Below are 16,135 nucleotides of genomic sequence, written 5' to 3'. Positions count from 1 at the left end.
AGTACTTTCACAGCTTCTCACGCTTTCTTAAGTTTCTTTCCCATGTACCTGTTTGTTCTTTCAGATATCTGCGTTATTTTACCGTTTCATTTTGTACACTTTCAGCTGTTTTAGGAGTCCTGTTGAGTTACTGGTAAAAACCCAAGATTTCCTGGTTTTGCTGTTTCAAAATATAAGCTTGTGAATAACAAAATAACGGGCAACTTTTAAAAATCTCAAAAAGGGTTGTTGGTAGTTCAGTCGGTAGCGCATGTACCCTATGCCTAAATGTTTTGTCCCTGCCGCAGCAGACTAGGGTTCGAATCTGACCTACGACTCTTTTTGTGTGTCCACCCCCCAGCCCCGTGAAGCCAAAGATCAAAGCTGGTTCGACTCCCTGACAACGGCTTGATGCTAAAACGCATCAGAAATTGTCTTTTAAGGTTTGAAATGCCCATGCCATTACAATAAAGACAGTTTAAAACAGAGTGTCTTGGAGTTTTTCTTGTGATTTTGACATCTACATGTTATCCTGACCAAAATAATTGCGATTCATAATATTATCCTGATATCCCTGAGAGCACCTCTAGCAAACTCAATTTGAGTCCAGGAAGCGCTCCTACCCTTACATTTGTTGATTTCTAAAAGGAACAGAGTACATTAATTGTAAGGAATTTGTAGGAAGTAAAGCAGGTTTCTTACAGAATTAGCAGAACTTTGTTAGCGGTGATTCTTTGATAATACTGCAGGGAGGACGAGTATTTAGACCTGCTTCTTTGGCCACTTCACAAGACAAGCACATCATTGGTTAAGACACACCTTCAAGCTGGTAACCCTGTAGTAATGGAAATGCAAATCCCTGCCGGGTCAAACCAAGTGAAGCCGAGCCAGCACATATATAGAAAAGCCCAACACATGGCTTCAGATATGGTTCACGCGGAGCACCACCAGCACTTAGAAATGACAAACAGTACCATCGAACAGATTAACAAAGACCAAATTAGTGCCATCATTCTCAGCTTAGACGCTGAAAAAGCTTTTGATTCAGTCGGGTGGGAATATCTGTATTTAGTTATGAAAAGATTCAATTTTTGTAAGGATTTTATACACTGTATCCAGGCACTTTACACCTCCCCCACGGCAAGAATCAAAGTTAATGGCAGTCTGTCTGATTCTATAACTTTACAGCGTGGTTGCAGGCAGGGCTGCCCCCTCAGTCCCAGCCTATTTAATTTATTCATCGAACCCTTAGCCCAAGCAATACGTCAGGAGACAGAATTAGAGGGTATCTCCATGGGAGGAGAGGAATATAAAATAAGTCTGTACGCGGACGATGTGTTGATCACAATAAAAAATCCTAATTCAGGCCTGCCCCTGTTAATGAAAATGCTAGAAACATATGGGGGATATTCAGGATATGCCCTAAATATACATAAAACACAGGTTATGACATTTAATTACACACCTACTGAAGAAATCAACGTAATGTATAGTTTTAATTGGAACACACCCTTTATTAAATATCTGGGAGTAAATTTGCCTAAAGACATGTCACAGTTATTCAATATTAACTATAACAGTATTAACAAAAAAATATATGATGACCTCGATGGGTGGAGCCTGTTGCCTCTTGACTTTGGAAGCAGAATTAGATCAATAAAAATGAATATTCTCCCTAGGTTATTATATCTTTTTTTATCATTGCCAGTGGAAATTCCTCTGAAACAATTTAGAGAGTGGAACAAACATATTTCACGATTCATTTGGAATAAACAGAGACCAAGGGTAAAATTTTCCACCCTTCAGCTTCCGGAGGAGAGGGGTGGCAGGGCCCTCCCATCTTTAAGGGACTATTATTTAGCAGCCCAACTGAGGCCTCTTGTATATTGGTGTAATCCCTCCTATGAAGCGAAATGGAAAACCATGGAGTTATCTTTAACAGATACACCAATTCATTCGCTGCTTGGTTGTGTGGGGATGGAGGAAAAAATACTACATACAGAGAGCCAATGGGTGAACTGTTCATTGAAGGTATGGGGTGAGGTGGTTAAAAAATTTGAACTCCAGAAACAGATAAAACTACTTAGATGGCCAGCGTATGACCCCGAATTCACACCAGCATTATTAGATCATGGATATAAACAATGGACCTATTATGGTGTTACTGCTGTATGCAAAATTGTTAAAAAATGGGAACTTATCAGCTTTAACAATTTGTGTCAAATGTATGGACTAGGTGGGCAAGACTTCTACAGGTACTTACAGGTCCGTGATTATTTTTGTAAAAAGCTAAAAGGATGTAACCCAGCAGAGCCACCAGTGTTTATTCATATATTTATGGATGCATACAACTCTGGGAATATTAAAGGACTTATAAGCAAGTTATACCATAGCATCACCTCTCTGAAGAAGGATTCAACGGACTATATAAGACAACGGTGGGAGAAGGAGTTAAATACTGTAATAACAGAGGACATGTGGTCAAAGGCCTGGAAAACACAATCATCCTCCACCAACTCCTGGACCTGGAGAGATTTTTGCTGGAAAAGTTTAATTCGTTTTTTTATAACTCCCAAACAGAAGTCCAAACAGACTGGTACACAAATTACCTGCTGGAGAGAATGTGGAGAGGTTCTTGCTGATCATGCCCATATTTTTTGGTCTTGCCCCTCCATTCAGTTTTTTTGGAGTGAAGTGACAAAAATTATTTCAAAGGTTCTATGTTTTAATATGAATGTATTGTTCACAACTCTCTATCTTGGGAATATGCCAGATGGGTTGAGTGGAGCTGATCAGTACCTACTTAGGGTCTTGCTGGCTTCAAGTAAGAAGGCCATCACAAAATGTTGGCTCCAGAAGAATGCTCCCACTACAGAATCTTTTGTTAATATTGTAAAACAACTACATGTACTAGAGCAAATGACATATTCAATCAGACTCCAAAAAGATCTAGGTGAAAAACGGTGGCAGAAATGGAAAGACTACTTAGCAAATGAATGAGACTGTATACACGTACTGGATATGATATTTTGCCTTGTGGACTTATTGATCACCCCCGGACCTTGAATATGGGTAATTGTTCAATGTTTTGTATTTGTCTTTTGTTCTGTACTAAAAGATGAAAATGACTTATAAATAAAGAGTTTAAAAAAAAAAGAAATGACAAACAGTGAGTGCTCTTGTTTTCATACCTGTTACTGAGTCTGACCGGGAATGCTCATCACTGTCTGAATCCTCCAACTGGTCATCGCTGAAAGAGAAAAAGTGGTTAAAAACATGCTAAAACACAGAGAGCAGTGACTCACTCACTGATGTACAGTGACTGAGTGGCTGTGTCACAGTGTGTGACCACTCTGCGTGGTTGGGGATTTTTTTGCCATTGTTGCTGTTATTGTTTTTTGTAAAGAGATCTTTCTGTGGCATGATCATGCATTGAAGGAGTTATTCACTAACTGTTTAAGGCTCAGGGAACTCAAAATAAAAAATGTGGAAACTGAAAAGATGATAAATGTATCTTTGATATTAGCACTACCTTGGAAAATATTCCAAATACAGGGTACTGCTCTTCCTGAATTGTCACCTTGATGTCAGGGAGAGATCATTTATCAGCTAGGTCAATTTGACAAAACAGCTGCACGATGCAATGACTGAGGAAACAAGAGCTGACATTACATCTTATTAATGACAAACTTTGAGCAACAAAATTCAATAAAGTGAGTGAAGCTTCGGCTTTGATATCCGTTTATCAGAGCTGCTCAATCTATTAATCAGGACATATATTAGAGAAGGTAGATAATGAGGGGTTGGTCATCTGTCCTCAGGTCAGGATTAAGTAAACAGGTAATTGAGGTTGATGCAAGCGTCTCCACTTATAGTTATAGGGTAACTTGACACATCCAGGAAATCCGGGTTTTGCTGATATCCAGTGATGTGAATTCTCCCCGTCCTGTAGTGACTTATAACCCTTTCACAATGGACAAAATCTCCCCTAACACATGCTAATATCTGTCTTTTGTCTTCACTGTGAATGTATACCCACTGATTTACTCCCCTTATCAGGCACAATGCTATGACATGTGTCAAAGTTAGACCGTATCCATCTGTCTCTGTTCAAGTAACGCAGGAACATAGCACAGTTGTTTCTGACTTTGAATAAACAGAAAAAAACAAGGTGTCTAATTCAGAATATTACTAATTAAGATTTAATTAAGTTAAACTCCTTCTGGATGTAGTCTGATGAAGTATATGATCTGCTGCTGTCTACAGTTCCATTTTTACAGCATGTTTTTGATGATGAACGGGACACACAAGAAGGAAAAAAAGGCAAACTCGCTTCCTGGCAATGTGACTAGAGTCGCATATACAAGCTATTTTGGTGGAAAAGTAGTATCATATATATACCTCAAGACATCCTGACATCACTTTTGGGTGTGGCTACAATATGAAAATTCTGTCAGGATTATCCTGGCCAAATAATTGCGATTCACAATCTTATCCTGATTATCATTAACAACATACTGGAATCACTTCACCTCACATTTTGGTAAAGAAGTACGTCACAGTGTAATGATGTACCTTGCATAAAACTGGGTTGTCTATGCAGTAGAAAGACACAAATAGTTTTGGAACTGGCGCTACATGATCAAAGAAAACAGGCAAAAGGGTTGTAATATTCCCTTTTACCTAAAAACAACCACAATGCACTGCACCGCACCGACCGATCAACACTTCTGCAGATTAGTGACATATTCTTGGGGCGGTTGGTTTAGATCGGAGTCTGTTTTGAAATAGGTTTGATCAGAGTTTATTCAGCTCCTGTTTTCACAACACAGACACAATATGGCAGCCACTTCCAGTTGACAATCTTTTGCTATTGCAGCACAACAGAATGCTAAAATATGTTTCTGAAAGCATTTTAGGTGAGAAATAGGCAGTGTAATAACAGAATCTTAGTTTATAGTTTATCAGCTGTGCCTAGTTTAGTCAGTTTGATCAGTGTTTAGTGAGACACCCCTCAAGAGAGAGAGAGAGAGAGAGAGACTGGGGGCTCTCTCACTGTCTACATCTGACTACCCTCTTTCTGTCTGTGGAAGTGCACTTACCAATGTGGGACAGCAATCTGTAGCTGATACAACAGCCTGCCAGATGACACATTTTGGCAGATTTGTAGTGTAACCTTCTTCATTTGCATCTACTACCAACATTGTAGTGATACAAAGCTGGTTGGAATTGGGCAGAAATCCTGCCCATTTTGATGAGATTTGTATTAATATTAATCAGTAAAGTGGATATATTGACTAAGTGGGAACAGTCTGGTAAATTCTAAAAATGAATTCACTTTACTGTAATGGAGCCTTTATAACCAGGAAAAGACCATACTTCCATAGACCATAGACCATCACATTTTACCACAGAAACTATGTCCAACATCTAACACCATATATTTATATAGTGGACTCATATCATGGCAATGATAATTATGGTATATATTGTCTGGCCCTACAAATGCTGTTGAAATGGTACCGTTTTATGTCTTTTTCACTGGTTGCTTGTAAAGTTGCAGATTTTAGAAAAGCATCTCATCTCTCATAATGCCCAGTCTTGTTGTCATCTCAAAAAACAAATGCATTACTGTGGGCTAACCGTTCAGTTACCAAGTTGCATTTTTTTGGTACTCAGTCAGTCAAATGTTGCTTGGAAATGTCACAGAAACCACCCAGCATGCACCCCTGAATATGCAGACACCATTCATCCTATCACAAGTCAATGTGCAATCAAAATGATTTTAAAGCTGTTATTTTAAGGTATTATAGTTAAGTGCTCAGTTGCTTACTGTGAGAAACTTGTTTTGCACTACGTGTATGCTTGTGAGAGTGACTCACTTTATGTGAATGTGTGTGTGTGTGTGTGTATTTGTATGTGTATGTGTATGTGTGTGTGTGTGTGTGTGTGTGTGTGTGTGTGTGTGTGTTTTTCACCTGTCACCCTCTAGTTTGGGCAGGTCAGAGCAGGAAGAGGACTCCTCAAGCCAGGCAAGAGTTGGTCTCCGAGACTCGGTCAGTGTCTGCTGGCCCTGCTCATCACCACACAGGATCAGCTGCCTCAGGATGGCTGGATCATACGGATTGATGTCAAACTTCAAGTGCACCTGTCCAGCACACAATCACATGCTCTTTAATTGGGGGTCAATACAAACTTTCTGACACAGTGAAATACTAGACGGATCACAATGTCTCAGTCATTCACAGTTTGCTGCTCTAACCTTCATCATTTTGGAGACATCCCAGATGCAGACCTTGCCCCTCTTGGTGGCAGCAGCCAGGAACTGCGGGCAGCTGCCGAAGCCGCAGCAAGCGATCTTGTCCGAACTGTCGGTGCTGTTTGGAAACTGGGCAGGACTGGTCGCCAGTGTCACTGACAGCGGCACGTTTTGTGTGTGCTCGCCCTTCACAAATGGACAATTGGGAGAATGTCGTTCGTGTTCAGACCTGGGTAGTAGTGGAGAGATGTTGTCATCATTGATATTAAAATGTAAAATGTGGCACAACTCTTTACCAGTATCATGTTACATTCACCAAAAATGTTCCCAGCTATCTTTCCTTCATCGGGAAGGTAAGGCACGCAACCCTGATTAAGCAAGTGTTTTCATTTTTATGGACTTTGAAGCTCACACGGATGTTCATTTAGCTGTGTGTGTGCTCTCAAACTAAGAAACTGGGGCACCATTGCCATGTACAGTAGCTAAAGTTAATAATCTACACTCACCAGGGCTCATCTGTAGGTTCCCAACAGACCAGGCACACACTGCAGGTGAAACACATGGCTCTGTCATCCCCTGTTGAGGCAGGCTGTGGAAGGACAGGGAGTCAATAAAGTTTAGCAACACATACACAGCTACAATTCCTACCGTACATTTATATTCTGGAGAATCCTTAGTTTGTATAACAGGTGTATAAAGTAAGTAAAGCAAAAATAAATATAATGAAATCCTTCATTATATTCTGTTATATAGCAATATTTCCTCCTCTAACTGAATAATCTTGCAGTGACCTGAAACACCAAAAACCAAAACTGGTTGAAGACAAATAGCCCTTTGACTGCATGCAATCAGAGATGTAAACTGTGTATAGGCCATCAGGCTAATGTACTCCTCTATGTTCTCTCAGAACTCACCTGGTGGTAAAATCCCGCTTGAGCCATTGGATCAGGCTGAGCCCATCTGTACCCAGCATGTGGCCACGATGTAAATGTCTCCCTCCTGTTGGCTTCACTGTACATCAAAGATCTGTAGAGAACAACACATTTTAAAAGTGTGCCCACTATTCTGTATGCTAGTCTGGGATGTGTCACTCTATTTTGTAGCGGACTACAGTGTTTCCCATTAATTAACTAGACTGTGGCCACACCACACACACACACACACACACGTGTTGCATTACATGCTAACAGGCAACAGTAGCCCTTTTCATACAGACTCGCCGCATTATCGCCACAGCAGCGGTTCGCTAATTCTCCGCCGTTGTTTGTTCACACAGAGCCAAGCAGCTCCGGCACAAAGATGAACGAGTGCGTAATTCACACAGAAAGCCGGAGCTGCGGATCCAAAAGAGGCATGACGGTACACATCATGATGACATCTATGCGGCTTTTCCAACGTGTTTCCCCTGGTGTCCACCTGTTAATCTAAACATGTACCCGCTGACTGTTTATAATCATATGGATGCTGTTATAATGTGTTGTGATTGAGATCCTGACGGCAAAAACGCCAGTGTGAATGGGGCTAGTGTTTATGAACTGCAAGCCTCTTAATTTCGCTGTGCTCTAATGTGTACCACATTTCACTTTAAAATGTGGTACACATTAGTTATGTTAAGTTATGTTGGTTACAAAGTGGTTACACACTGAAATTTTGTCATTTATGCAGACTAACAAATAATGGAGCACTAGTAAGTGATAGAGGTGTGGAAATTCCTCGATTTTAAGATGCATCCCGATGCAGACATGAAAGATTCTGCATCAATGCAGAGACAGAGCATAATCGAGAGTCTGCAGCTTATGTTGATTGTCCGGCCTCAGTTGGACAATAAAGTTCGATATGGGAGGTCGGAGGGAGCCTCCATGCAGGTATATTTTTGCCTCAATTTTAGGCACTGGATTCAGTTCTACATGGCGATCTGTCTCTTGATAAACTCTTCCTCGGGCGTGCTGAATCAATGTCACGCTACGTTGCATTTAATCTCCAAAGTTGTGGGTTAACTAAGTGTGTACTCCACTCCCCTGTTTCTCAAATCCAGTTTCACCTGTTTGAAGGAGATCCTCCGGTCCATGACTTGCTTGGAGTAATTGGGAAAAGAACATAATCTTGGCTCCTTGCCATGAAATTATTTCTTTCTCCCAAACTATACAAAGTATCTCCTCTTTGATTTGGTAGTGAGGCATGTTGATGATGATGGGCCAAGGCCGGTCTCCCTTCATCTCCAGCATGGCAGGGACCTCAGCGCCGTCCTCTATTATCCAAGCAACGAACGTGTTTTTGTAATTCTTCTTGCATGGCCTCAATTTGGTATTTGGATGTTTTCACGCTTTTCTCCAGAGCAGCAACTTTCCCTTCGGCTTCTTCCATACAGGAAGTCAACGTGCTGATTTTCCCCCTATGTCTTCCACAGTCATCTTAATTTCTTTTGTGTTGGGTTCAATGTTCTGTGTGGACAGACAGTCTGCTAACGAAGGCAACCATATTCTTGCTAGCTTTAGCTGGCTTCGTCAGAGGAAGATCGTTGGGACGCTCAGGTATCTGCATCGGTCTCGCAACTCCAGCTGTCCATGCTGCACTCAAAACACAGCCAGTGGGTGTTGACAGACGAGGGAGCACAGAGCAAAACCACAGCAAAGCCGTTCCGCAACGTACATGCAACCAGTGGAATTCTGTTGTTACTGGCATGACAGGTAAATAATAGAAATTGTCTAATTTTTTATTCATCATTTCAGTAAGATACTGACAGTTATAGTTATATAATAATTTAATAATCATCAACAATCGTTTGATACATTTATACGAGATGAGAGCTAAATTTGTATTTGTCATCACTCTTGTCTAAATGCAACCGTTTCATTGTGACATAGTGATGCTTAGAAATGCTGCATTCATAGTCACTATCTCCCTAAAGACAGTCTTGGTATGTTTAACTGACAAATTATTTGTTTTCCTGCTTGCTCACCTATCTACAGATCGCCCGGGGCCCACCCCGAGTTCAGGCCTGGCACTTGACAAGAGGTAGGAGAGCCTGTCCATGATGGATGAGGCCACGGACAAGGCAGCTACATTCTGGTTGATCTTCTTCAGCTCACTGACGATAGTGCTGGCCACCAGTTTCAGCACGTGGTGGGGAAGATGGAAGGTCACTGTTGCCCACTGAAAAAAGGAAGAAAAGATAAAAGGACGTAGAGAAAAAGAGATATATTAAAGCTCCAAACTCGCAGATATATAATGTGTCTCTATCTGACTCAGACATACTCGTACAACTGCATATACAGTAGTTGTAGTAAATGAGTGTACCAAGCACTAAATGTGGGGATAATTCCTGTTTGGCAAATACATCTTGTAAGACTCTCCGCCACACTGACAGTTTGAAATAGAGTCATTTAATGAGAAAACTATGCCTCTGTGCCACATTTTTGTGTTGCATGTCTCCATAGATTTATCTCCGCTCTTCTCCTGCAGTCTATACGAAGTTTGACGCACTGAGAGGGACTTCATGGTGCATTCAGGTACATGTCTGAGAGGGACATTAAGAGGATTTAGATATTTTCAGCAGAAGTGGCCCTCAAATGATGATGACTGACCCAGCGTATCCTCCATGCAAAATGGTGATGTACTCCCCAATGTGGTCAGTGGAGGCTGCGCAGCCATCGGCAACTATCGGAGCCAAGTTCAGCCGATGACAATAGTTTGTGAAAGGTCCTATCGACCTCTATCATTTGTTTTACCATATCAGTCAAACACAGTCTTTCTTTGACATTTCTCCCCCCCCGGCTTTTTTTTAATTTTGCTTATTTGTTTGATATGAATTTAATTAAATTCTCTGCCAGTTAACTGGCATCAGGAAGTAAGCCGTGCATCGCATGACATTTTCATAACAGGGTCTGCACTTGATACATAATATACATAACATAATATATAAGCTGTGGACGACCCAAAAACATAATGCCTCCAGTCATTGCCTTACATTTCACTATTACACAGCTAATTAGAGCAAATGGTAAACTTCTAGTGATACAGGAAGTAAAAATAAACAAAAGCACTTTTTGAAAGGTTTGCAGACTAACCTTGGCCACTTTGTGATTGGCTGCCGTCTCATGCGAGGTATTCTTCAGGCCTTCTTTGAGCTGAGTGAGAAAGAGTTCATAGCCCTCTGTGTTGGACACATCTATCTTTTCCTGACAGGCTGACAGCATCTGCTGGGCCTGAAAAGAAACACAATTTAGTTATGAGTTAAAGTTATGTATCTGCCTGAATCAGTAATGGTACTGCCTTCATAACAAAATTGTTCCATGGGTGGACGTCGAATGAGATAACTTTAATTACACATCACAGTCTGTAGATGCAGTTGGAAACAATTAACTTGAATTTGCACACACTAAATTAAGTGTTTTTTAACTTTACTTGTGAATACTTCAGTCAGAACACAACTTAATGTAGCAAAAAATTTTGTGGTGAACAGAATTGTTTGGGTAACACAATTGTGAAGAACAAGCAACTAACCAATACGTGGTTTGACAATAGATATGTCCATTACATTTTGTAAATGGTTGAAATTATCTGAAATACACCTTAGTAACATTATTTGTAGTTTCTTGTTACATATCAAAATGTATCATTTGGATGCAAGACACAGATGATAATGGCAAAACACCCACAAAAAAAAAGGACAAGTGCCTATTCCCCAACTCACACACAGATCATTGGTATTGGATCAGTACCAGTATGGCAAAATGTGTTCCTGTTGACATCATTTGTAGAGGGAACTACCACAGGAGCGGTTTTGAATGCTTTGCCAGGTGTTTATGTCTGACTGTCTGTGGACAGATGTTTGTCAGCCCAACAGCAACACAACAGTGCACGATGCAGTCACAAAACTTCACAGGTATGCAGCTGAGGTCAAAATGAAGGCCGAATTCGTAAATGGGTGTGGTCCGACCCATGAGTACAGAGTACTAATGTAGTAATGACTGAGTGCTCATCAGTCAGAACGTGAACATGTTGATGGCCGTCACAGCTGCTGTTACCCCATCACAAGAGGGTCTTTAGTTATAGTTCTGTTGTAGTTAACATTTCTGATTAACAAGCTGCAATTCACTATGTATGTGCATTTTACAACCAGCAGCTTCCACTCTAGAACAATGTGAGAATAATGATAGACAATGGACCGAAAAGCTACATTTTCGAGAACTCCTTCCAAAAGGCAGTGCATTTAAGAAAAGAGATGTGGTAGTCAGGAACAGAGCCTCTGATTGTTCAACAGGTTCAGCCCAAGGCATGCTAACAACAACAATAAGTAAGTCTCTAACATGCAGCTTTCCAGAGATATTGAAAATTAGCAATGTTATGTGTGTATACAACACCGTCAATCCCAGAGTTTACTTCTAAAGAGTCCAATATGTCAGATATTTGTGTGAAAAATAAATGTGATGTCTAACATAACATTTTCTGAAAATAAATTGGAGACTGACTCACTTAAGTGGAGCTTTGCAGCTCAGCTCCTGTATGTGTGCCAGTTTGGCTCACTACCCCTATGCATGAGTCATTTCACTTGTACACAGTTTATATGCTCTGAGCAGGCGTAAGTGTCGAGCCCTGCAGATGTTTAAAACTTAAGTTAATTCCGTAGGTTCACATAATTTGTGAATCACGTCTTTTGTTATTTTAGAATTATTTGCAGTCAAGGTTTACTTTATAAATGATTTAATTTTAAACCCAATATATAGGCAAGATAAGACATGAGATTTATACATGTAAAAATGATCTCATTTAGTCATGTTGAATAAAAGTGCATTTATGTTTATTAAAACAACACATCATTATCATCATAATGCAATACATCACTGTGGCATGTCTTGATAAATCTTACAGTCAAGGTGTTAAATTACATGATTATAAATAAATAAAAATGGTAATTAAGGTCTAATGATTCTGAATCGCAAAAGTTCTGATCAGTCAGAGTAGCTGTGGTTTAAAATACACTGCTCAAAAGACTAAAGGAAATTAAGGGAACACTTAATGTTCACAGTACAACACCAAGTCAGTTAAAGTTCAGGGATATCAATCTGTCCATTTAGGAAGCACAAGTGACTGTGAATCAATTCACCTGCTTTGGTGCAAATGAAAGTGACAACAGGTGCAATGGAGAGGCAAAACCAAGACAACCCCCCGTAAAGGGAATGGTTTTGCATGTGGTGGCCACAGACGATTGCTTTATCCCTATCCTTCCTGACTGATTCTTTAGTTTTGTGTTTGCTAGTGTCCTTGTCACTACTGGTAGCATGAGGCCCCATCAGGTTACACAGGTAGTCCAGCACCTCCAGGATGGCAGACTCCATGAGGGTGGCATGTAGAGGTGTGAATCTTCACTGGCCTCAAGATTCAATTATGATTCAGCTGTCAACGATTCAAATGCGAAACGATTCTTGATGCATCGCAATGCATCTCAGTGTATGACATCCTCAATGATCTATATAACTGCACATTGCTACTTTTTCATCATTTAAATTACCCTGTAATTCAGAAAGCCCTTCATATAATCAGACTACAGCAGTCTACAAAATAAAAGCTGCATTTTTTCAATAAATATACATTACAAAAACTAAACTTTTATCCACCTGCAGTGCCTAACACGTTTGTTTTAATCTACAATAATATTGTTTTCACATGGCAGCTTTAAGATTAGGCATCTATTAACTCTGCTGTACACACCTCTGTCAGAGGTGGATGGCAAAGTTAACTGCGCCTCCTCACATTTTGGCTGATTAGCTGGGTTTGCTGTAACAGTTATTATTGATGGCTGCAGACGTTCGCTTCAGGGGAAAATAGCTATCATGATTAGTAATTGTTGTGAGGCAGAAGTCACGCTCAGCATGGGTCTCGTCCAGTTCATGCTTCCCAGCAAATTCATAAGGCCCCAAGATGTCCGTTTATAAAAATACTTGCAGATGATCTCTTCCTCCGATATACCTCCCATATAAGTAATGTTAGCCTAAGGTCAATCCAAAGCATGGGAGCAACGTCACAACTTTACTTTTTTGTCCAGCAGAGGCCGGACAATCAACAATCAGCATAAGCTGCAGACTCGATTATGCTCAGTCTCTGCAACGATGCAGAATCTTCCATGTCTGCATCGCAATGCATCTAATAATCGAGAAATTTCCGCACCTCTAGTGGCATGAGGGCCCAACATCCTCTAGTGGGACCTGTGCTCACAGCCCAGCACCGTGCAGCTTGATTGACATTCGCGAGACCATTGGCACCACATTCTCTTCACAGATGAGAGCAGGTTCACACTGAGCACCTCTCGTTCCCCTGACCTAAATCCAAGTGAGCACCTATGGGATGTTATGTATCGGTGCACCCGACAGAGCTCCTCCAGGACCACCAACTCATCAGGAGCATGCCCAGACATAGTCGGGAGTGCATACAGGCAAGCGGGGGCCATACCCACTACTGAGTCACATTATGATTGCCGTGATGAAATTCATGCAAGTTAGATCAGCCTGTGATTTCAATGTTTCACCCATGTCAGTCAACAAGATGAATATCAGCCGATACTGATGTAAAGCCAATAAATTGGTGCATCCTAATTGACTAGAGTTGAATCACAAGATTTGGAAGCAGTTACATTTTTGTTGCGATATAAAGACATGTAGAAAACCTACCCAGCATTTGGATGAATAATTTGTATTGTCAAACATGGTCAAAAATCATACACAGTCACTAATCAGAGGATGTTTCATATCATGGTTCGATGCTGAGCTCTATAAAGTAACAGTATCTGTGGGAGCATTTAGACAACAAATTTTACACTGGGTAAATGCCTGTTGTCAAAGGTTTTAACCTTATTCCAATTGTGGAACCCAGGTTTTCTTCATCAGACTCTGTGCATGTTCCAGGGCTCGAGACTATTGGCGTCCTGTTGTACCCGGGACAATAGAAAATGTGTTTGGGACAAACAGAGATCTTCCTTGGGATGCCGTCAGAACAAAAGGGTTTTTTGTATGTGTACAGTATGTATGAGTATCACTTAGCAAATGACAAACTGACCAGAGCACTCACGACAATGGAGTGCATCTTCTCATGCCCTTATCGATCCATGTCACGCTTATCAGTAGAATTTTTTTATATAAAAACATGAAAAATGGAAAACTGAATCCAATGTTATGAAATAAAAAAATGTTTGACAGGTCACTGTATAATCAAAAATGTTTTTACTAATTTTGTATTTGTGGACTGTTTGGTAGGAAAACAGAAAATTTAAAAATAGAAAACTGGAGATTTCATTTGTATTGGTGTCTAGGGTTGCCTGAGAGGGGCAGGTTCTAATCACCGACACAACGTACGTCTGATTGGCTAGTGGGAGTAGCTTGTCTCACCAACTTTAACAGCTTCATACAAGGATTAAATCTGGTCATGGCCACACACAGATCCTGATTTCATAGGCGAGTCTCATCAGTTTTTCCTGTGAATGCACATTTGGCAGAGGTGCCAACTCATGAGGAAGTGTTTAAGTTAATATATACAACATATAGCTTGAGTAATGATTTTCACATATTGTCCAGGACGAAAAAGCTACATACGCTAGCCTGTGTTATGCAATAATTGTTATGCAATATGTCCATTAGAGCCTTTGTGTCTTGCCACATGTGAAAACGAAATGCTTTTGTCACTTCTGATGAACAATAACATTTTTTTAATCCCAGATTCAATGTATTAACATTGACCTCTAACGTCACAGTCTCAGAAATGGTGGTGAGCAGAGCAGAAGCACCCATGAAGATCACCACTCCTGACCATTGAAGAAGCGCTGTGTGCAAAGTTTTTGGATTGGCTTCAACAAACGGAATAACATATAGCATAGTAATCTGCAGAATCTGCAAGGTTTAAACAAAACACCACACAACAACTAGCAACCTGAGGGCGCAGCTGTTTATTATACACCCTGGCAAGCTAGGCGATCTGGGGTGCAGTGAACCACAGCTAAAGCAGCTAAAGAATGACCTCCTTTTTGCCTCCGTCCTTATCTTACCACCGTCCTTATCTTACCAGCTGTCAGCCAAAATGCAATTACAGATGAATTGACACGGTTCATCTGCAAATATAAGAGAACATCTCACAAGGGTCTGGGTTTATAAAGTTAATTTACAAGCTTGAGCCAAGGCACAAGGTCCCTAGCCGTGCGACCCTCAATGACAGAGTTGTGAAACTACAATGAAATGAAACGATGTAGAGTTTCACAACTAGTGTCCATATGTGAGTGTCAACAATGTCCTTCTCAAGACGATGAGGCTCAGAAAAGCCACACTGACGAGAATGTTGCCGAGTGCGTCATACTCAGAGAGCACAATGTGAGTCATGATTCAGTCCTTTCCATCACCATGGACAAAACAGCTTATTAGATTAATGCCATCAAGAGGTATCTGCAAGCTGTCAATGTCCCATACATGGCCTAACCTGGCTGTGAGGAAAGAGCTGGTACGAGCTATTGCATCTCTGGTCAGGAGACTGAAGGCTGCATTTCTACCCTAACCCTACCTGATGGAAGGTTAACAGAAGCTGCTTCAAGTCAAACCTGAAAAGCTAATTAACAACTGCGCTTTTCGGTGGAGTAGCACTTACGACATGGTGTGATCTTGACTTTCTAGAACGAAATTCAGTCATTATCGACTCACCCACATGCTGATGAGAAGTCCGGTGTAGTTTCTTATTCCTCAAAGTACAGCTGGAGACCCGCGGGGCTACCCTCCGGTAGCAATTATCCATATCACGAGCGTAAATGGCGTCCGAGAAGCAAAGGTCCATAAAACTACACAAAAACTTTGTAATATTCCTCCATACTGCTCGTCCGCTGCAATCCAAGTGTCCTGAAGTGGCAACATCCAGAGTTTACTC

General features: G+C 40.8%; 1 protein-coding gene across 1 annotated transcript in view; it reads right to left on the bottom strand.

The window, feature by feature from the left end:
• Positions 1 to 16,135, bottom strand: part of birc6 (baculoviral IAP repeat containing 6) — a 123,704-nt gene that overhangs the window by 76,849 nt on the left and 30,720 nt on the right. Inside the window, exons 3-9 of the mRNA XM_073482378.1 lie at positions 10,306 to 10,443; positions 9,198 to 9,391; positions 7,153 to 7,264; positions 6,745 to 6,827; positions 6,242 to 6,467; positions 5,958 to 6,127; positions 3,171 to 3,229 (exon numbers count right to left, since the gene is read on the bottom strand). Of these exons, the coding sequence (XP_073338479.1) occupies positions 3,171 to 3,229; positions 5,958 to 6,127; positions 6,242 to 6,467; positions 6,745 to 6,827; positions 7,153 to 7,264; positions 9,198 to 9,391; positions 10,306 to 10,443 (982 nt within the window). The remainder of the gene's footprint in view (positions 1 to 3,170; positions 3,230 to 5,957; positions 6,128 to 6,241; positions 6,468 to 6,744; positions 6,828 to 7,152; positions 7,265 to 9,197; positions 9,392 to 10,305; positions 10,444 to 16,135) is intronic.

The sequence above is a fragment of the Pagrus major genome, chromosome 15, assembly GCF_040436345.1.
Source record: "Pagrus major chromosome 15, Pma_NU_1.0".
NCBI lineage: Eukaryota > Metazoa > Chordata > Actinopteri > Spariformes > Sparidae > Pagrus > Pagrus major.
The sequence above is the reverse complement of the archived record's forward strand: the minus strand, read 5'-3'. Positions and strand labels throughout refer to the sequence as shown.